The sequence below is a fragment of the Aythya marila genome (genome assembly GCF_965140915.1).
Source record: "Aythya marila genome assembly, chromosome: 5".
NCBI classification, from domain to species: domain Eukaryota; kingdom Metazoa; phylum Chordata; class Aves; order Anseriformes; family Anatidae; genus Aythya; species Aythya marila.
Window position 1 is genome coordinate 20,335,287 of NC_139046.1, and position 23,470 is coordinate 20,358,756.

Sequence of the window (23,470 nt, forward strand, 5' to 3'; positions counted from 1 at the left end):
CAGGATGTCTTAAAAAACAATAAAGAACGGTTCTCGGTCTTTTAGGCATGTGGTGGCTGGCTTCAGGGAAAGAAGTGTCATATGTATCCTACACGGAAAGACAGATGAGTGCTTGAAATCAGAGCAGGAAACCCAGCATGCACATCCTTTCCCTCTGCTGACCCACACTGAGCTACTTCTGCATTGGCAGGGAGAACAGAACCTTCAGGGGGATGTGGGGGTGTGCATGTGTGTGCTCAGTAGTTGTTAGCAGGCTGTCCAGAAGCAATGATCACAGACAAAAATAACTGTAAAAGATCTTTCCAAATATAGCCCCGTCATTATTGGTGCTGTATCAGTTTCATTTCAAGCTGTGCCTGACAGTGTCTCGTTCCTTTTAAAAGAACAACAACAGGTACTGTGGGACCAGGGCCTTTTCTCTAGAAAGGGAAAATGGAGAAAACAGTTTCATGTCTGACAAAAGGATGGAGAATTCTTGCTCTCCATGCTTAACCTTAATGGCTCCCTAGTTAATCGTAAGTAGAGTGAGCTCACCAGGGGCTGCTGAAACTGACAGGACATAGCAGTTTCAAGGCACTGCTGTACATATTGTAAGACCAGTCTGCAAGCTGCAAGTTTGGGCGCCATGACATGGGGAAGCCGTGTGTGGATTGTGCATTAGTGTTAGCAAACCCTCACTGTATGCACGTGGAAGCACAGGACCAATGTGAGCCAGCTGGAGCCAGGTTTGCTGTGTTACAACCTGATTTAAAACTTCACTAGGTGGGAACTTCTGACATAGAAAAAAGCAGGGAAGGGAGAGGGGGACATAAATGTCTGTTTTTAATTAATTCATTAATTGTCTCTTGGAAATGTTTACTAGCTTTTATACAATGTTGGCAAAATCCTGCTATTTCACAAAGGAAGAGAACAGATCTAACCAGTGCAGTCTCTGTGGTATTTGAAAAAAAAAAAAAAAAAAAAAAAAAAAAAGCACAAAGCTACTGTCAGAATACATCAGTTGACTGGCTGGAGGTGTTATGTATTGCCATAAGTGCAGGGCAGGCCTGGTTACATACTGAGAAATAGCCATATTTGCTTTTGAGACATTTAAGGAATTCATGAGACTTGTTAGCCAAAATATGCCATTTTAAGGGACCCAATACGGCTTCAGACAACTGAAGGCAAATCTTCAGAGGAAGTCAACATCAGTTAGGCTGGTTTTTGCATATGAAGATAAGTTCTTAGAAATACTATCATCCTTGCAGCATTAGCTGAAGTACCTATGGGGCTATTGCTTCCTCCATGGGCAGGCACAAGAGCCAAATTGACCAGAGAAGCATGATCCACGCTGCCAATCTCAGTAAGACAACTTGCCTTGGACAACTGCAGAGTACAAACTATACTCAAAGACATAAACCTACTGGTTACCCAATCTGAAGGAAATCATGCCCAGTGAAGCACAGCAGCTTCAAATTTGACTTACCAGAGATGGTCAACTTATAGCTGTAGGCTGTCGGGATCCTTCGTAGGCAGATGCTGCTTGTTGAGCTGAATCACAACTTGGACTTACATGTGATGCTAATCTTGCCCTTGTACAGGTCACTCCTGGATGGGGGTTGTTGATGAAAGCACAGTTTATGGTGCAGACTCTGCCTCGACTCATGGTGTGGTTGGTCAGTGAGGAGCATAATGCCAGTCAGTCCTTCCTAGGACACTCCTCCATCGTGAAGTCAAAATGTTCTGCCAAGGACATAGACACCTTGGGCTGCTTTGCACTGCACTGTTGGTTGAACACACAAACATACAGACACATACACACAGCACCATCAGGACAGCATCTTCCCCTGCATAAGTACAAATCCAAAGAGCTTGGGTATGAGAGTTCATGCCCTGAGCCTTCTTTCCCCATGAGGGAAAACTCAGGGAGGAATAGGAATGAGCAATATGCTGCGTTACCCTCAGCATCTGACCAGTGTACCTATTACCCATGTAAACAAATAAACTGAAAAGCAAGAAAGGAAGGAATCAGAAACCTCATTCTCCCATTAACCTGCTGTGCAACTGTAGGCAAGCAATTAATTTCTTTGTTTCTCAGTCTGTAAATAAGGTGTCGGGTTTTTGCTCCATGGGAATATATTGATGCTTTCTCTTGTTAATGTCATTAAATTGTAAAGTGCTTTGGGATATTTGGCTCCTAAGGTGCTTTAGAAATGCATGATTAAATTACACCCAATTATAAACCAAACCAGGTGATCTTGGAAAGGAAGGGATATTGCTCTGCTGGCATTGCTCTGAGGCATTAATAGCCTACACAATGCTCTGGGGGAATCATGGGGATCTGCATGGGCAATTTAATTTCCAGTGTCCACTGTAAATCTTCCATTTTCAGCCTCTATCTAAACACATTTTCTGAAGTCTCCATCATCTCCTTTTGCATTGGTGTAGGGTCCCATCAAATCTCCTGCATCCTAAATATAACACTGTAGGGTAAAATTCTCCTGTGAGACCTCATTCTCAAGCAACAGCTCTCTCTCCTTCTTTCTCCTTCAGATTTTTTTCTACCATCTCTCAGGCTTGTGCAGATGAACCCAGTGACTCACCGTTTATAATGATGAATAAGAAATCAGTTCACATCTGCTTGTGTCCTGCTGTCCTGCCTGAAGACAGGCAGGCTGTTACCAAGGGAATGTATCACAAGGCACAACCAACCTAGCTTTCTCCTATTTATTACTCTTTTATACTCACTCATACACAGAAACTATTCAAGTTATTTCCAGGCCTGGAGTAAGATCCAGGCCTACAGAAATTCCACAGAAGAAAATGACTACAGCCACCAAAGTGCAGATGCTTTTCCTCAGCTACTCATGTAACTGAAGCAATGTACGTATGGTCTAGTTGCATGGATCAAGAAAGGCTGATCATTAAATAAAAATAAGCTGACACTCTATTACTCATTTTAGTGTATTACTAATAATGTTACTTGAATGTATTGCCCATTGCTCTTAATGGGATTAGAAGACTTGTAGAAGCATGTGGACAGGCTTCGTAGAAACGTATGTATAGTCTGGTGACACATGTTAATATATAGTTTGCTTGTATTATATCTCTGTTTTAATAAACAAAATAGTAACAGGCCAGATAGAAAAAAATTGGGCTTGGATCTCACTACTCCAAGTACCTGCATACTGCTTTTCCCCAGACCGGGCAGAAAAATCACTTACCATTTTGATTTGATGAACTGGGGTGTGTTCAGTTGTTTTTTTTTTTTTTTTTTTTTTTTGTGACTACTGCTAATGAGACATCCTTATTACTGATTAGGCCTGAGCAGGTAACAACTGAACAAAGGAAGAAGGATTTACCTGATGGTGACTAGTGAGAGTGCTAAAAGCACATCTAACATACTTTTAGGGACTTGTATAGCTCCTGGCCTGGACAGACTGTCATGCAATCTCCTACCCATGACAGATTTTTTTTTTTAATGAATCATTTTCATTTAGGAAACAAATCCTGGTCAGACAGGAAATATACTCCAAGACAAATGACTTGTGAAGCCAGTATTCTGCTATGTCAAGACATGACATCACCACTGTCCCTGTACATGGACAGGCCCTATTGTCTTGAATTTTAATTTAATCAACATCTGTAGGAACTACTATGTAATGTGCGACACATGCACATAGTAAAAGGTGGCCTGGTCTTGAGAAGACTGCTATCAAATGGATGGAATAGAAGGAAATGTAATCTTAAGCCCACTGCCCAGGTGGGGAGCTGAGGTGGAGAACCCGTTAGTGGTATGCCCAAAGTCAAAGAGGAATACTGAGTTTAGTCCACAGTCATGAATACAAAAGCACCCTTCTTCCTCCAGCACTGTCATGAATGTTTATGCTTACCTTTGTCTTTGCAGATGTATCACAGCTCCATTGAAGCTCAAGGGTCAGACAGTGCTTGTTGCTGTAGACCTTTTCTGCAGTTGTGAACCATGTGGCAGTACTGACATCATGTTTCAGCATACCATGAGTCTGTTAGTTGTCTTCCTCATCTTTATCTGGGTGGCAGTTCTGTATCAGAGTCACAGTTTCTGGGACTTTCTCAGCCAGCTGTGGCAGGTCAGAGGAAAACTAAAAATTAGTTTGCATGTTTAAGTATTGGTTTCTTCTACTTGGGACCCTCCCTGCGTCCTTTTCTGGGAAAATAAAAATTCGCTTCAACTCCTCCCTTCCAAAGTCTGTGTGTGTATAAAATACTTTCTTCCTTAATTTCTTTTAGCTTGAGGAACCCGAGTAGCAGTTTGCCCTGTGTAATTCCCTTCTGATGAAAAAATAAGCTTGTTAATTTTAAAAAACGCTCTCTTGTGAAGAGACGTAAAAACACAGTGCAAAGGTCCCTTAATCCCCAGCAGATTGTTACAGTAATGGAAGCCTCTTCAAGGAGCAAGCTAGTCTGCCTACGCTGGGCTGCACCCACTTGCAATGGAAATAATCTCATCAGATTGCCAAGGGGATAGACACTGCTGCGTTAGGGCTATTATGGGCAAGTGCCCAATCAAACACAGAATGAGAAACAGGGTAGCATTTAGGGATGTCTGGAGCAATACTACTTCATCCTTTCCCTCCACATTGGTCACAGTGAGGAAAGCTCAGTACCTTCCTTATTGCTTGGGTCTGAACTGCACCACTCCCATGTTTGTGTCAGTTAGCTGGCTCTGACTTTGAGCTACTGCAAAGGCTGAGCTTGGGAACAAGGCAGACAGCTGGCTTGACTTGGGAGATGCCACATAAACCTCACGCTACAGTTAATCCATTTGCTTGCCTTGAAAGCTAAGGGACAATAGCTGATGATAGAGATAAATTTGTACAATTTAAATTGAGAGATGCATTCTTACATGGGTGCCAATTCTGCAAGGTACCACAGAGCCACTGCTTGCACAGACATCTAGGCTTAAAAATAGGACAGCAAAGACATTGTCTTTAACCTCTCCAGATATGAGCTCAACATCCATGTGAAAAGTAATACCTCAGAAAGGACAGTATATGGATCTCAAGCTTTGCCTTTATAACCGAATTGCTCCCCCTAGGTCACTCAAGGTTTAATCAAGAATGATTTAACTTCAGTTTGTGCAAACTGTAGTTGCATGCTTGAAAAATTCTGCTTCTGCTGATAAACCAGAGAGCTTCCTCCATGCTTTATGGTTTGCTGAACACTGTCAGTCCTGCTGCAGAGGGCTGGATAATGCAGCTGACAAACTTGCGTGCACAGAAGTCCCTCTACCCTAACCACTATCAGGGAGGCTTATAGAAAAGAACTTGCCAGAAAAATAGTGAGCAGTTATGCGGGACTTGATGAACCTAAAGCACTGTTATTAGTTTTCTCCAACAGTCATCCTCTTTTAAATCAAAGTGACAGCTCATATGACAAAAGGCCAAAAGATAACTGCAGCCTCCATAACCCTGCAGCTGTATTTCACTGCATGCCAAAGAAAACTCTAAGTGCAGGATTTCTCTTGTGACAGGACATAACACAGAATCTTACGGGCAAAGATGTATGAATGCACCCTGCCCTCCCAGAACAAACCACCCTGTGGCTCTCCAACCTCACAGTCAGATCAAACCTATGAGGGTAGAGAAGAAAAACGCAAGACAGAAAGAGGTACTAAAAGATTAAAAAAATGAAAGACTGCACAGGAGAGTGAAGCCGTTCTTCAGTCTGTTGACTCAAGCCCCAAAAAGTGAATGACTGAGACAGGAAGAAGAAACCTTTGAACTGTTTCAGCAGAAGGCAGTTAGTGTAAGGGTTGCAGTGGGCTGAGAGCAATGATGCCAGCTATTTTCTTAATACCTGTACCACAAGAAGAGAGACATTAATGCCTCAGCAAACATCTTAGTAATAAGCACCTATTCACACCAATTTTAGGTGAGGAAGGTAGAACATTTAAAAATAGTTCATGTAAAAAATGAATGAGAACAAACAAACAAAAAAAAGAGGCAGCTTTAATGCCTCATTAGATAATTTTATTGTCCACCTCCTGTCACAAACAATTTTGTACATCTGTTTCTAATAGAACTTGTCATACTCTTTGGTACAGTATTACATGTTGCCATTCTGTACCAGAGAAGTTTGTTTGGAGCCTGCAGTCCCTCTGAGATTTTTTGGTGTTTCTCTCTTTGGAGATGTGTTACAAAGCCATGCTTCACAGACTGTTTATATGGTTCCAAAGTGGAGACTGAGAGGAACTTTTTTGGTCACCCAGATGTTGTCTCCTGAGATTTCCTTAGTCAAGTATGAACATCCTTCTACTCTGCAGAAATCAGTGTTATACAACATGACTTACGAATCATACACCTTTTCTTGCTGGCATAAGTGCTGCTTAGAGCAGTCAGCATCGTGCTTTATCACTTGAGAATATCATAGGCATAATAAGTCTGATTTTCATAATTAATAATCAAGAACTCCCAAGTCCTAAACAATAAGGATTTAAATATTTTGCTACCTTGAATAGTAAGCTGGCTAGGGATTTCAGGAAATGTTACAAAATTTTCATTCTCAAGACATAATTAGTGTCTCTGAAGCATAACCTCTGATAATACTATTTTATCTTTAGCATGCTAGCACCTGACTGCTCATCCCGTTCAAACCCATCACCTGAAAGAACTATAATCTTGTCTCAGTACCACTGTATTTAAAACTAACTGGCATTTCAAACATGACAGTTGATTTGCTGTCATACTTACCCACCTAAATGATACTCAAACTACAGTATCCATGACACAAATTGGACAATCAATTGTAATCACATGCTCAGTGTGAGAGGTCAGTGGTAGAATAAACAACTGCCATTATACCTGACATACCCATTCATGGGACAGCTCAGTGCTAGCCATGATCACAGAATGCTTTTAATTTGACTGACTGCACAGGTTGTGCAGGCCTCTGTTTCCTCCCAGCACCCTGAAAATACAGCAAAAAGCAGCAGAGCTTCTTGCACAATGCTCCTTTGTGCAAGATGAATTTGATAACCCTTTACAAAAATGATGTACAGTTGGAAAATGTAAGAAAGTAACAAGTGAGAGATGGGAATTTGATCTGGACAGATACTGCAGGTCTTACCTGGAGCTGGCATTGCTAGAATTCCTTCTTTGTCGAAGTAATTCCATTGCTTCTTCCATGACTTGGATTCAGAACAAGGATTTGTTTCTGCTGCAAGCCTCCCACAGGGTTAAATGGTAGTAGAGATATGCATCTTGGTGTATTTTGTCCTTTCCTTGGTCCTCAGTTCACATCCTCTAGTACGTATCTTGATGGCACAGCTCCCTGATTTAGCTCCAGCCAGGTTAACAACATGCTGGAGCTGGACAAATTCACCTTGTGGAGGCCATTCATGAGTTCTAGAGGCTCCATGACAGCAGGAGAGCTGTGACAGATCACTGTACCTGCAGGCCTACGCTTGCGTATGTGAACATAGAGCTGCTCCTATTACAAGATGTCAAACCTAGAGTGAAAGCAGCTTTAGTAAACATGGAGCAAATTCTGTCCAACGAGATTATGCAGTTTCTAAAATGAATGCACATACATACAGCCCTGTTCCACAGCTGGTCATTTAGAAGTCCTCACAGTGTTTGACATGGGACCATCTGAATTCAACTTGGAAAGGACACATTTTAAGAGCACTGACCACCACTCATTCTCCACATACATGTATATTTGGGAGAGGTATCTATTCATTAAAGGTCAATGCATTGTTTCTGTCTCTTCCTAGCTAATTGATGAGATCTGTACTATATTTCCTAAAACCTGTCTTTTTATTGTTTTGACTGCTTTGTCTCTGTTCTTATTTAATAAATCTCCTCTTACAGTCCTATGTCAAGTGGTTAGGTGCTATCTGAATTGCTCAGACAAGTGAATTTGCTTACTGGCTTGCAAGATACTGTTAATGTTCAAGTTTATGTGCCAAGGATTACAGCACCCCAGTTAATAGTCATTCTTGAAAATAGATATTGTTTTAGATATTGCAACTTTCATAAATTCTGCAAGACACAATTCAATTCATTACATCAATCCACGCTGAAGTTTGCCACATTCCCTCAGACTTCAGTCATAAATGCATAGGTCTAGTTATAACATACATGTTTAGGAACCAGATGATAAATGCTAGAAGAAATATATTGAGGGGATTCTTTGCAACAACAGGTTGAGGGTGTGCTAGGAAGTCCAGGATCTGCATGGTTGGTATCTATCACATAGAATTCATCCTATATCCTTCAGAAAACCATCCATTTTGAATACGGTACCTGGAGAGACAAATGTTGCAATTACACAACTGTCACCTATGAAAGTGTTCCTGAGTGGTCACTTATTTTTTTCTAATTGATTTTGGACTGAGAAAAAAGCAAGAGGAAATTTCAGCTCACAGACTGCTGGAGAACAACATGAACTTAGGGGTCAAGGGAGCCCCTTAATTAAATCTAGCCTTCAGATCTCCAGGGGTCCATTTTTACATCTCTCGCTAAGGTCCAGAAGAAGGAGATAGAATCTCTAAGATATTATGGAGAGAGATGCATAATTTGCCATTATAATGCTTTCTACTATGTTATGGTCTATAGCACCTGGTATAATCATACACGGTGGGGAAAAATATCTTATATCTTATCCCACTGACTTTAGTGGGACTTCCTATGAAGTAACAGACTCAGATTGGACAAGCCTTTCATAGTCCAGCCTTTAAGCAAGGTTAAACTATTATTCAATTAAAAAAAAAAAAAAAGAGAGAGAAAAGCGCCTCTGAAACTGAATAATCTATCATAAAGTGTTTCCATTATTTACCATGAGTAATGTTGTGACTTTAAGGGGGATATTTTTGGGTAGCATGATTGATCATAACTTAATTAATATGAAGGTCCAACATTTTGAATGAGACAGAGGAAAGAATCCAAGAAAGTACCAAAATATTAGCAGAAAAGGAAAAGCATAAGTCTCGTTAGTCAGATGCTGCTGCTGATAGGAACACTCCCATGTGTTATGCAAGCTGTGCTAAGCATTGATCATATGGTTGCATTCTGATGGATACAACAAAATCAATCATTTGTTTAATTCAGTTCTGGTCTAAGTCAGGGAGAAACAGTCAGGGAAAAACAGCCAAATCTGGGTAGCCAAATCAGGCACCCAAATCCATGGGTGTGACTTTCAGTGGTTTTGCCATCTCATTGCTGCTTGTGGGTATCCAGCTATTTCTGTTTGAGAGTTGAAAAGCGGATCTCACTTTGAACAGTGTATGTCAAGATATACATCTAGCTAGATGCCATGACGACATTTGGTTGATTAATCTCTAGCTTTTCCTCTGGCTACATAAAACATAATAATCTTGGTCTGACCTTGGACTGGCTCTTCAGTGACTGGGACCCAAAGATTGCTGCCTTTCTTCCTTCTTTCTATGATGTTGCCTTCCACTGGAAAGCCTCCAACGTGGGCTGTGGAGCTCCAGGTGATGGCGACGGCTTCTTTCCTGACATCTACAACTTGAAGCTGAGACATCTATCTTGAAGGCTCTAAACAGAGAAAAATCAATTTAGTGCAGCACAGACAGAATTTGTGGATTCCAAATTGTGTGCATCTATGTACACATACATAAATACGTACAGTAAGAAGTGAAGGAGGCTAACTTATATGTTTAGGTTTATTCATGGCCACAACCTTTTTCTAAAGCCTCTTACTTTGCCATCCACTTCCCTTTATCGTTTGAAATGGTTGAAACATTTCAATGGTTGCACGTATTCAAAAAATGAGCTCTTTCTGCAACATGCTGCAAAGCAGTCAAGAAATGCCTTCTCTAATCCATAGATAATTTAAATAAAAACGAAAAAAATGCAGAGTTTTAGGTGAGAACTGATGTATATTACTTTAATTTGGAGTTTTTCTGTCTTTCTGAAATGCTTCAATAGGCCAGACTCATTGTTTCTACTCTGGCATCTATGATATACTCTGATCCTGAGGAAAGGGGGCTGCAAATCTTGGGAGGTACAGCTTCTCCGAGGATCCCAGTCTGTAAAGGAAAATGGGCACAAGAGGTACCCAAACTATAACTCCTAGAACATAGTTCAACAGTGTTGTCTAACCAAGTTAGGTTTTGGCTGACATATTTTCTTTCTTGGCTGCAAAACAAAATGTTTTTAAGCATTCCCTTTTAAATTATCTTCTCTCCTCCCCCACAATATTTTTCCAGAGAAAGCCACTTTTCATTTCTGCTGTATTCTACTAAGCTTATGTAACTGACACTAGAACAGTGTGTTAGTCAGTCCTCTCTTGTGGCCAGTCCATACTGATGGGTTTCTAAGTCCACAGACACTTGTAGTCAAAAGACCTGGCTATTTGCTTGATCCTGGCTATTAGCCCAGGCACGAAACAGCTTCTAAGCTCCTGACCTTGGAATGTCCCCTGAGGCACAAGGACAGCATTCTTTTGGGGATTGGCAAGAAGGAAGAGAACAAAAATGATGGGAAACAGGATAGTGAAACCACCTTAAAACAGCTGTCCTGAGATGATCAAATACTTACCAATAGGCTGGTCCAGCAAAAACTTCTGTTTTAAGGGGCTCAGTGAGGCCCTCAGAATTCAGTCCACATATTCTGAATTGGTAGGCTCTTTCTTTCTCCACCCATAGTGAATGTGGTGAATTTACTTTCCACCATCCTTACTTGGATTCAAGATTTTTTCCCCAGCCCATCTTCTTCTTGATGGTGAAGTGAGTCACCTGCTTTCTGCCATTGCCTTTTGGTGCTTTTCATCTCAATATAATGCATTTTCCCTGTGTATTCCAGGAACTTTACTGTCCCCTGTGAGGGTTTTGGTTTGTCTGCAGTATGAGCAGCTGAACAGAGTGACATGGAGAGCTATTATTTAGAGGGTCATATCCTTTCATGGTGTAAAGCAGGGTAGTTCTACTGATTCCAGCAAAAGTGAACTGATTTGGTAACTCAGTCTGCCCCACTGCAAGTTTTTTTTTTTTTTTTTTTTTTTAAGGAAATCTGAATTCAGTGTCTACAACCCAACATATGTACCAGTGACCAGCCTGCTATAAAAAGATGTGGGATCTACCAACCATTCCGAGGTAAAGACTGACAGAAGCCGAGCCATAGACATTTTTTTCAGATTCAGCACAAAGGCTCTACTGTCTTCTCTTGAACACTTTTTGGTTGTAACCTAGTTACTAGTTTTCTCCATCACCTCTTTCTCTATCACCTCAACACCATCTCTGCACCATGTGACTCTGCACAAGGCAAGACTTTGCCTTGAAAGGCACCTTGATGTTTGCAGTATGCTCAGTCTTCGTAACGTGCAGCAAAAAGCTCAAGGATGGGTTCTTCAATAACAGGAGAATCTGGAAAGAACAGAAGACAATTGAAAGCTGCAGCTGCAAATACAGTTTGACATTTTTCCTGTGTCTGCAAATTCCCAACAAAGATGGTCCAGAGCTTGGCCCCTCATACACTCCTTGATGTTTTTAACGTAAGAATCCTGTATTTCATCAGTCTTCAGGGATGTGCAAAATTTTCAGTGTGTTTTCATTTAAGTAATTTAAGTAATTGTTTGTTGTTCAGGGAGCTGGCTGATCTCCTTCAGTTGTTCAGCTCAGCAGAGAAAGAGGAAGCTCTGGGAAATATCAAGTCCCCAAAGTTCCCCACTTCCTTAGGGCCTGGAGATCTGATTCCAGGCAGTTTCTAAGTTTTGAAGGTAAAAGAAGAAGCCCTTTGTTCTAGTCTTCCCTAAGGCTACATTTAGATAGCTATGATCATGACAAAGATCATGGAATCCAAATTTACAGCTTGTAAACGAAATACTCTGTCAATTGTTAGAGTAATATGGGAAAATGCCAAGGATGATATGTATGCAGTAAAGAAAAATAACCAAGTTCCTAAATATTCCTGGTGGTATTTCTTTCAACTGTCTTATGCATATGGTTTACAAAGGACAATCTTCTGCTGAAATTGTCATAAAATGCAGACTAGAATAGTTCTGAAAGCAGGAAGTCAGCCCTCCTTATAACCACAGCTTGGATGAGCTTTTACTGCACACAGGTTCGATAAATCTATATTTGGTGCTGCAGACAAAGCATCCTTACTGCTACATTTGTCCCGCTGCCTGGGCAGCGATATCTGCCCACCTCGCCTTGATTCAGCAGAGGCTCATTTCCACGCTGCAGACGAGTCTGAAAGTCCATCTGGCGCCATCTGGCTGCCAAGAGCTGAGTAATACATGTATTTATATGTAATTTCAGAAAAGGTGTTTTTCTTGTTGCTCATGACAACAACGCTTGAAGCAAAGGTTGAGGCCAACGTTCTCGATCAGATTTATAAATACAGAAACCTATGCTTAGTCACTTATAATCAACCAGTACGACTGTTCAATTTTATCCCCTCAGCTAACAAAGAAGCAGAAAGAAGCTGTTTTGCTCATGCAGACAGATAAGCCTGTCAAATGGTACAGGCCCGGGTTAAAGTACCTGGTGAAGCATCAGTTCTGCAAGCACTGTTGTATGCCTTCTGAACAGCAGTAAGGAGAGGGGGTGACTACCTGCAATGGCAACTATTGCTCTGTCCCTTGTCTGAATGTGTACCTCTCTTCTTGCTTCTCTCCCAGCCTGTCAATGATGAGTTTGCAGATGGCTCCCCACTACACTATCTAGATCCCTCTCACAGCTATAATCTGACAAGCATATTGAGGCACAAAACAACCCACATTGCAATAAGCACCATCTCTGACCCTGTCCCTGAATCCTCTGATCAGAGTTTCCTCCTCTAACACAACTAAGGGGTCAGGATTTCTAACTCCTTCTCTAGCAAAATGCTCTGTGATGTATGGACAGAATGAATTCAGTGTTATGTGGACAGGGGGATCTGCAAATCTGCCTTCAAAAGCCACACATGGCATGCAACGAAGGGTGAGCATTAGCATGCAAAGGATATGCTTACTGATTACACTGAAAATCTGAGACTGGGTGAGGGAGAAGGGTGGGTGGTGAGAAACCAGCCTTGTGCGAATGAATGCAAGTATACAGGCTGAGAAAATGGGTTAACAAACATGAAAGCATCTGTACAGGAAACCGGGAAGGAAAATTAAAAAAAAAAAAAAAAAAAAAAAAAAAGCCAAGATCCCAAGCCAAAACTTACTAAGAGCAAGGCTGCAGGAGACTGGGAAGGGTCAGATCAGTTCTTGTCTGCTCTGTCCATCTGTTTGTCCTTAGTTAAAGGCCCCTTACCAAAATCAAGCCAAATCCCACAGTAGCTATATCAGAGAACTTCCCATAAGAGTTTTGCAGTTTTTCTTTATACTGACAACACCAGGGGTATTTTACCTACTTGCCATCCTTGAACCACACTCCTTCCACCTTCTCATCATTCAGGATGACACAGAGTTTGGCAGGATCCCCAGTTAGAACAAGAATATCACACATACACCCCTCACAGCAGCAAAAGCACCTGGAAGAAATGCCAGTAGAAGCACGTGAGCAGAACAGACTGAGTCCTGGTCAGAGTGGACTGAGCATTTAAAACACCAAGGAGGTATTTACAGCATGGAGACCTCATAACAAAATGGACAGGCCCTCAGAATGAAAGCTGTTATCTCTGCTTGGTGAATTGGATGTCAAGGGAAGAAAGGGGGGTAAAGAAAGACTCTTGTTAATTAGTTTTTGCCCTTCTTTCTGGGTATCCACTAGAGGGATACAGCTCTAGGAACCCAAAAGCCAAAGCAGAAAACAGCCTCTTGGCACTGCTCTGGACCCTTAGCTGATCCAGAGGAACTTTCAAACCAGATGAACATTTCTGCTACTACCTAGAGAATATTTGTAGCTGAACCTGAACTCTGCACAGGGAAGTGTAAGTCTGTAACTAAGAGACCAGACTGCAATTCCATTGCGCACAGGATGGTAGGAGCCCCTAGAACCACTGCATAGAGAGGTGGCCCAGCCGCAGCTTTCCAGGTTACCTGTACCACAGAAGTGGTTTCTTCTCCAGAGGAGAGGTCAGAGAAGGCCCCTGCCCCAACCCTGTCCCTTCAGGCCATCCTGATGGGCACTCACATACCAGGCCTGGTACCCATTTTCCAGAAGCCAGGGTTTCTCTGCCCATTACCATCAACAGCCATGCTCAACCTTGGCCCTAGACTCCTCATGAAGCTGCACACCTGGAAAGCCCAGCGCTGTGGATGCCACTGGGAGACCACTCCTTTCTTCTGGCCTGTTTTGGGAAAACAGAATGAGACATGCTTGGCCAAAAAACTATTAGTAGTGTTACCCCTACCTAAGTCTGTGCACCAAGTCAAACTAGCATTTGTGGGGCATCATCTGATGCAGAAAATGCCTAGCTATTAGGAAGATACCACCCTCACAGTGACAGCTGTCAGGGGTGGGCACTAGGACAGATCAATCTTCCACATGAACAAACTGCCTAAAATCTGCCTGACTTCACATCTGAGCTGCTTTTGGCCCCTGAGGTTTCATTAATACCATCCTGCCAACTGAATAGTCAGGTGTTTCTGAACTTGTGAAGGATACGCTAATATCATTTTATTGGCCTTTCAAGCAGTTTATTTTAAAATAGTCTTAAAACGCTTCACTTTTCGTGGAAGGTATCTGGGCATACTCAAAACTGATCCACAGCTAACAGAAATAATCTCAAATACTAGCAGACACCGAAATCCAGACTGTGAAGAAGAGCTTTGAAATTCTCCTTTGGTTTATGCCAAGAGCATGAGGCTAAGCTTGCCAACCTTCCACTTTTAACAGCCATGTGTCCTTATAGAAGGATCATAGATAAAAGCTTACAGCATCAATAACGCTACTGCAAAATTAAATCACAAAACAAATGTGATATTAAATATTTACTATACCAATAGCCTCACATTGTGCTGCTGGTCTTCAGCAGACTGCAGTCAAACATCCCATGGGTCACTTCAAAGAATCAGGATGTGAATTCATTATGACAATCCTGGCTAAAATAAAAAACATCATATTTTACTAGGCTGGTTTAGGTGGCACGTGCAAGGACTTAAAAGGAAGATTTACTCTTTTATGCATCTACCACTTTGTACAGCAAAGGGAAATCCTTAATTATTACCTTCATGCAACCAAGACAAAGCACAGACTAATGGCTTATTCCACATTAAACAATAAACAGACTGCAGAGCAGCGTTATCTCACACCAGTTTCCTAGCTGTTACAGCAAAGCAGCACTACTACTCTGCAATGAAGAACAGTGCAAAGGCTACTGTTCCTCTTCCTCTCGAGCCAATCACACTTACCTTCTTCAGTTAGACTGCCACTGATGTACCGCTCATTAGGGTCACTGTCTTGCACAGCAATCAATGCCTGTGCAATCTCTTGAATCACTCAGCCCAGCAGCATTAATAATAAGCTCTGCTCTCTTTCCTTCATGCTTTTTGGTGTACTTAAGAGGCTTCTCAATCACCCATTCATTCTTCATCTCCTTCAGGGTGACATCTTTGGAAGTCAGCACATGCTCCAGGCAGGTTTTTTCCTTTTTCATCTTGGGTGCTTCTCAGGTTCACTGATGAACTGAATTTTAACTCCTAGCAAAGGGGAGAGGATTGGCAACAAGAAATGGCACGTATCAGCAAATACCTTATAGATCAGAACAGGTGGCTTTGCTTTTGCAGGATACAGCCAGGCTCCTACACAGGAGATTCCAGGCTTGGGACTTTACTTCCAGGGTGAAAGAGGCCCTGATGCTTCTCTGCTTGCCCATCTACAGACCAGCTGTATAACACTGCAGCTTTCAGTTCTCTGAGCCCAAATTCTGGGGCTTTGCACTTTAGCTCTATAGATTTTGCATCTCAAACCTTGCTAATCTTGCGTTAGATTCACCCACAGCCCAAAGATGCTTACCTTGTGTTACTTATGATTAATGAAGAGGGGAGCTTTCTGCACAAGATCTTCAGTCTCAACAACGAGTGCTCTAGGGCCACTGGACCTAATTGTGGACCAATCCATCATCAGTAGAATGCCCTCATACTTATCATCTTGGTTCAACTCTTGCCCATTGAACTTCCAGGTGAATTTTGGTATTTTGTTTGGCAGGCAGATTACAAACACTGTTGTCAGCCTTTCTTTCAGCCCTTTTGGTTCTGTTAGGAATGTTAGGAGCTCACCTGTTAAAATACCAAAAAGACAAATACCCATTTTGTTTTGCCTAGTTCCTGACCATGGATTTCCTACACTAAATAGTGAGACTTCAGTGAAGTCAGTTTGATTTCTTTCATAAATGGCAGCAAAAAGATCAATTAATTCCTTAAACTTCAGTAGAAGTTAAGCTAAATAGCTCAATGTTCAACAGAAATTTCATGTAATCTTACAAAACCGAATTCCAACAGACACATTATTTTTCTGTTCAGTTCTTCTGTCTCAGTTCTGTTTTTTTTTTTTGTTTGTTTGTTTGTTTGTTTTTTCCCTTTCCTGACTCTAGGTCATTGTAAAGTCAATGGCTTCAGGCAGCTGCAGATAAGATACCTGGAACCAACTGGTAAGCAGAAAGAGGACTGCTATCTTTCTGCATGATCTGTCAAGGGTGCTGCAGTACCTGGCACGGGGTTGCTAAGGCTTAAGTAAGGCAAACGCTACCAAATACTCTGTGTCCAAGCCCTGCTACTGAAAAAGATAAGTATTACACTTAAAGAATGGTACTTCTGGCAAAGCTTATCTTTAAAAGATGGACCAACTGCAGTAAAAGGTAAGGAAGGTAGGCAGCATCACTTTTACCAAGTGTCAAGGTGCACTTTATCATTCCCATTTTTTCCACTAAAACTGGTCCAAACTCAGTAGTGACTCACACCCCTACCACACTTACGTCGGTGGAGAATTTGGCTTATTATGTGTAATAACTAGGCTTCAAACTGAAGTCTGCTATCTCATGAAAGGTGTTTTCACATGGGTGCTCTGCTAATTGCAGGTTGGTCTATGACTTGAACAATGTTAGATTTCTTTTTGAGCCTAAAAAGACCAATGAATCATGATCGTTACAAGGATGTATAAGAAAAGAAAGCAGGTCACAGTTTGGCCCACCAGTTTTGACCTTCACATTTTTTTCTGCAGATGTCATCTTTGTACACAGAACCTCCCATATCCCATAACAAACATCACCTATCGCTCTGAATATTACAGAGTTTCTTTCCAGCCTCAAGAAAATTGTGGACACCCAGGTATTTTTCATTCATGTTGGTAATGCACAGCATATTTTTCTTATCCATCTGCTTCGTATTTTTCTCAGGGAATACAGGGAACACAAAGGCTTTGCCCCATAATAAGCAGAATGCCTGTACCTTTGAACACGTTCTTTTTGTGCAGTGGACACAGCAGGCAGGACACACAGTGCTGCTTAAAAGACACCTAAAGCCAGCAGGGGGTAGCACAGTGAACGAAGTCCAGCCTCGGTCTCCTTTTTGGTAGGAAATCAACAAACCATCGTCAGCAAGTGCAGCTTTGCCCCAGGCAAGTCAGCCTGTTAGAGAATGAGTCTCCAGTATAGCTAAATGCATACCCAATCATCTGAGAGGCATCCTGTACGTTGCGGGTTACTCTGGTCAAGGGCATTTGAACACGTGTAATACAACAGTCATTTCTCTGAATAAGATCATGTCTGCAATATTCGTATTTGGGTTATTTCATTAACATTTAATTATTTAATTCATTGTTTATCCTAAGGAATACTGGATTGAAGACCTTGGCTAGACTATCAGGATGCAACATTAACACCAAGAACCTGATTTGATATGAATTTAATCTGTAGTGAGAGATCTTCCTACAGACATAATTGACAGAGAGGTTCTTAAGACATTTCTACCTTGTTGAGATTTGGCACAATTCTTTCATGCTCCTTTAAAAATCTACCTTCAAAAGTCCTGCTGCAAAAAATTGTAGATGTGTATCCTATCTGGGATGTGGAACTGCTTTCTTCCACAGCTTTCTTTTTGGATGTAGGCTGTTTTTTGAGGTCTTTTATTTCTGTCAAGAGTCTTGGGTGCTGTGACAGACGTTGTAGGCCATTTTATGCACTTTTATGCAAAGGACAGTTAGTCACTGTGGACAGAAAAACAAAAGTATGAAATGAAATGAACATTTAAACTGTCCTGAAAGCAGACAGTGCCACCAACCTCAACCTCCATTTTCTTCTTCACCTCCTCTTTCAACTTTTTTGAGAAGCCCATGGAAATCAGGGAACTTTTAAGTTCATGCACACCTTCTCAAAGTCCTTCTCTGACACTTTGGAGAGGATCTCTAATGTTTCTTTTTTCCTCGGTCATCATTTTCTTTATATTCTTCTTAGCAGTTAGAGGCTCGACACGTAACATCTCACAAGTAATTCATGCTACATTTTTAAGTAGGAAACTGTCATCCCTATAGCATTACAGATATCTAGGAAGGGGTGTTCACGTGGTTCCAAACAAGCTCTCCTAGCTCCAGAGAATACAGCAAAGGTTTTAACTGCTTCCCTCATAGGGTCATTGCTAGATAAAGGCATTACAGAAATCCTTCCCACCACCTTGCCTGCCAGACCATCTGCTGGGAATATGCTGCATTGTTAATGCTCCAGGAACAAAGAAAGATGACTTTGGTGTTGATGGTGGCTGTCTACTACAAAACTGACAGAAGCAGCAGTCTGCATTACTGGTGCTGGAAGTTTGACTGTGCCTTGAGAAATTAAGTCTTAGAATCAGTTCATAAACAAGGAAACAACCTGTCTGACCTTTTCTTCATTACTTTTTTTGAAGTCCAACTTTTATTGACCTGGGGAAAAATGCCAAGGTAATTTTGTGACTGCTTACACCCCTAGTGTGACCTTCCACTAGTCATTTACATCCTCCATGCTCCACTGAGTAAGATGTTTTAACTTCTGCTGTCTTTGGTGGACTATGAATGGGGCACAGGCAAGTAAGGAACTTAATTTAGACACTATATGCTTGTACTTATCTGCATCACCTCATGAGAGGCACTGAGACTGGAAAGAAAAAAGAAGCCAATGTTATCAGTGGTGGTAGTGGGAAATACAGCAAATATATTATTGAATTTCTCTTTTTATTCGTTTAAATCAGTATTTTTAAACTTCTTAATAGAACTGGCCCATTGAAAATCCAGAATCTTTGAGGAGAGAAATCTGAGGCCCACTCCTATGCTCTTTCCTCCCTAAAGATCTCTCACAGCCTTGCCAAAGCCTCAGAAACAGCCAGAAGCCTTTCCACTGACAGTGATGTATTTTGGATTTTATATTCTTGGCCTAAGGCTAATGAAGATGCATTTCTTTTCAGAAGCACCCTTTTATTCTAGTGCTCTGCAATGAAAATGAGTATCACACCTCAACTGCATAAACTATAGAGAGCAAAGGAGCATAAATGGAAGCTACTGGACTTAAGACTCTGCAGTTTTGTAGGAGAAGAAATAGGGAGTTTGACCTGCCCTGGTGGGCAGACTTGTAAATAAAGGACTGTCTGAGAGACGAGGTGGAATAGATTGGGCTAGGAAAGAGAGGAGACAAAGGACATAGTAAGTGAAATAAGGAAAAGAGCAGAATGCAGAAAGGCAGAATTTCTGCTGTCAGTCACGTGACTTCATGAATTAAACAGGGATGAACTGGCACATATGCCCTGAATATTATTATGAATTAAATGTTAGTATTGCTTTTGCCTGAAAGATGCAGTAGTGCCCCACTACAATATACACAAAACCAAGGAACAAAAATAATGGTTCTTGCTCTAAAGCTCTTTTCTGTTGATAGGCAACAATGCCCTACAAACATGCAACAGCATGTGAAACTTGCAGTATGCCAGCTGCAAACTGGGACATTTTCCTTGCTGCTGAGGAGTGCTATAATGCTTCAATTTTTCTTTTTAAAAATTTTATTGTAAAGAAAATAACTAATGGCAAGAAAAAAAAAGGAGTGCTACCTTTAGCACATACTCCTTATTGATCCTATAAAAAACACTCTGGATCCTTCTTCTACTGGTACCCACTTCTCTCTTTTCCATGTTGTACTCGGCTTTTGTTTACTTATCACTTCAGCTCAGAATGTCTCCAAAATTCAGAAAGAAACATTGAAATGAATGAATGAATGAAAGAAATGGAATAGGGACCTGTTACCTGCTTTCTCTGTTTGAGTATATGATATTTTAAATGTCTGCTTTATGGAAAAGATTAGATTAACTTTGCTTTACTTTACTACTTACTGTACTTAGTACAACTTCACGTCTATCATGGATACCACTCTGGGAATTAAATATGTTCTTTAAAAATGCTCTGCACACTACCAGGAATGATTTGTGATTTTTTTGTTATATAAAATAGAGACTCTCATGATCTTTGTTACATCAGACAGTTAGGGATCTGTCATGTGGGAACACGATGGGAAGGCTTATTTACTTGGTCATTAAAGGCCACATTCTTCCAGCCCCAATCAAATCATTCGATCATGAGTTCTGCATAAACAGGAAATGCTAAATCTGAAGCAGTAAGACTGCTTTCCAGAACCTAAAATGAACTGCATCTTTCCCACTGATTTTGACTAGTCCAATACAAGTCTCTAGAAACAGTGACATTATAGTCATCTACGTAAGGGAAAAAATGGGCTGCCTAGTTTGTATAGGGGTGCTGCAAGGTGCTTTGATTCTCTGGTTTTAGACATCTTTTAAGAATGGTATAACTGGATGTAACAAAAGGCCTGTTAGGACTTACTTCCTTCTGTCAAGCTGTACTAAGCCCTACTTACGCCCTATGTTTAGACAAATACAGGTTAGATGAATTGTGTTTGCAAGCTGAAGACTTCAACAGAGCAGTGTGTCTCAATCTCAGTTTGCACGTGCACATCTTCTGCTGTTGCAGTTCTGCTGTTACGGCAGCAGGGTTCTGAGGGATGCAAACTCTGGAAAGGAGCATTAAGAAATACACTTGCCTGATGTGTGTAGGGGTAAGTGTGGCTCTCCTGTCAAACTAACTGCTATCTAGCAATTTGCGTTGGCAAGCCACAGTGCATCAGGATAACAGAGGTGGAAAAAAAGCATGTAGAATAACCTAGAAGGCTGTTTTTATCACTTTATGGATCTACATACTGTAATAGGCAATATTTTAAACTGTTAATTTTAGAAGGCTCCAAAGATGTGCAGCATTTTTCAACCAGAATGAACCCATTTAGTATTTTTTGAGAAGTATTTCCTGAGTTTAGGTAAAACAGTACCTTTTTTCTGGTCAGACTGACCAATAAGGAGATGACCCTGAATACTCATTTCTAACAGCTCCATGCAAATGCCTTACTGGAGCCAGTACATTTTTTCTGTGATAATAGCAAAAGGTCTCCATTTTACACCAGGAAAATCAACATAAACGCTACTATCAGAATGGATTTACCTCTGCTTATTTATTTAGATAATTTCATTGCAATTTTTCCTTATTAAGGACCTCCACAGCTGTCTCAAGTTTATCACACTGTGGAATGTATGAATGCTAAGAGGGCTTATGCACACCTCACTCTTGGTGAGCATGGCTGGGAACTGAGTTGCTGATCTCACTGCAATACCAAGACACAAACAGAAAGGAGGTTTCTTTAAGCCAAGATAAAGCAAGACAAAATATTTCTAATCAAAACCCACACCTAATGGTTCAGCGGAGGCAATACATGTAGTGCTATAAGCTGGCCTTTGACAATTACAAAAAGGCTCACTTCCCTCTCGGCAAATCCCACAGAGAAGATGCAGCCCACTTTCTGTCAGTTTGGCGTGCATCATTTGGGTAAGTCATGTGTCTATGCTACTGGAGAAACTTGTCAGCATATAACCTGTTTCCAGTGGGGATTCTGCTGCCTACAGCTATGCCAAGACCAGTGTCAGTATGGAAGGCAGTCTGGGGAAAAGGGACTATTCACTTCTCATCCATAAGGGATAAGCATTAGTCATCTAGAAATGGCAGGTCCCTAGTTTTAAAAAGTGTTCCTTGATAAGGTAGAAATAAGAAATGGTAATCTTTGACACAGTTGTGTCCTTGCTGGAGGATCATGGGGCAGGAGATCAACCCAAAACACAACCCTTCCCAAAGTTAGAGGCACAGGCTTCTATTCTGATAGAGGCTGTAATAATGCACTGCAAACTAGAAGATACAGTCCATGGGGAAGACAATGGCAAGACCACGTGACCTTCAGACTTTGCTTTGTTGCCAGCAGAAATTACAGCTATACCAAGGGTGCTCTGTTTTGGGTGGTCACCCAAACAGATCTTTTTCCTTCACAGAACATAAATACTCCAGTCTCCTTGCTGAGCTGGCCTTTGTCTCCAGCTGGCCTGTATGAGAAATGAATGTTCTCCAATTCCTTATGTACAGAAGACGAATGAAGAGTCTCTGTCCTAGCCTACGTATCTCCATATACCCTCTAAAAAATAAAAGGGATATCATGCATCTCTAGCCACTGTTTTGTCATTCTTCTGCTCAGAATTTTTCTCACAGCAACACAATTTTTGAAACCTTTTCTACAAACCACAAATCTAGGAAAAAGAGATATCTCTTTCTTGCCTGCTCTGGCCAAAGGGTTTTTTCTTCTTCTTACCACCCTCACTTTCACTGTACTGTTCTCACCCTTTCTTTTCCTGCACACCAACGGTCAGCAGTGTGAGCAACAGTAATGAATGGGGCTGGCTAGGAAGAGATAAGAGATGTTATTCTATAATTCCAAATGCCCTTTTAAGGAGCGTATTTTACCCTCAGTCTCTATGGAGCAACTCCATATCCAGTAGCATCAAATGCTAAAGTGAGAAGGCACACAGCATGCTGCTTTACTTACCTGCTCCACTGCACAATCTGCTGCACACTCACCATGAAACGGTTTAAAAAACAACTCACCATTCTAACAGTTCCTCCTTTCACCTTAAAATGGAATTTCATTTACTTGTATTTCCTTTACCTGATCAAAGTTTTTCAGCCTTGATCACAGATTTTCTTAACATGAAAGTGGTACAGGTTAAGATCCAGCAGCTTGTGCCATCTGTGGAGTACAAATGACTGGTAAGAAACAATTTTTATTTTTTTTTCTGCTGGGCCTAACCTTTTGTTATTGTTCACTCTGGCTACTTTCTAGACAGCAAGCGCTCTGTTAGAAAAATTACCCTTAACAGTAAATTTAGTAAGAAAGAGCAAGCTTTTGAAGACTTGTGAGGCTACAAGATTCCTTGTTTCTTAATAAGACTAACTGACTTCCAGAGACCAAAAAGTTGCACTTGAAGGATATGTCATTGTCTGTTACTGCCCACCACTTTGACTCAACTAGCCCATGTCTTGACTGTGGACAAGAAAAAAAAAAAAAAAACAACACAAAAACAAATACAGACAACCCTCCATGCTTAAGAACACAGGTGTACCATGAATCAACTGATAGGTACTCTGCAGAGACATTAACTTCACCCATCACCGTACAGCATTGCTATTTTACTGTATGGCTTCTACTAACAGAATCAG

The 23,470-nt window shown here is 41.2% G+C and overlaps 1 protein-coding gene across 1 annotated transcript; it reads right to left on the reverse strand.

The window, feature by feature from the left end:
* Positions 1 to 1,482: 1,482 nt before the first annotated feature.
* Positions 1,483 to 22,834, reverse strand: IGSF22 (immunoglobulin superfamily member 22; the record flags this gene model as incomplete). Its single annotated transcript, XM_082762821.1, is given in 20 exon segments — positions 1,483 to 1,762; positions 3,873 to 4,001; positions 9,322 to 9,507; positions 9,954 to 10,015; positions 10,527 to 10,536; positions 10,538 to 10,631; positions 10,633 to 10,673; positions 10,677 to 10,691; positions 10,694 to 10,749; positions 11,181 to 11,254; positions 11,256 to 11,296; positions 11,341 to 11,350; positions 13,329 to 13,448; positions 13,957 to 14,091; positions 15,316 to 15,503; positions 15,505 to 15,558; positions 18,136 to 18,177; positions 18,179 to 18,205; positions 18,207 to 18,276; positions 22,800 to 22,834. Coding segments are annotated over 20 exon segments (1,473 nt in total). The 3' UTR covers positions 1,483 to 1,678.
* Between the last annotated feature and the right edge of the window lie 636 nt (positions 22,835 to 23,470).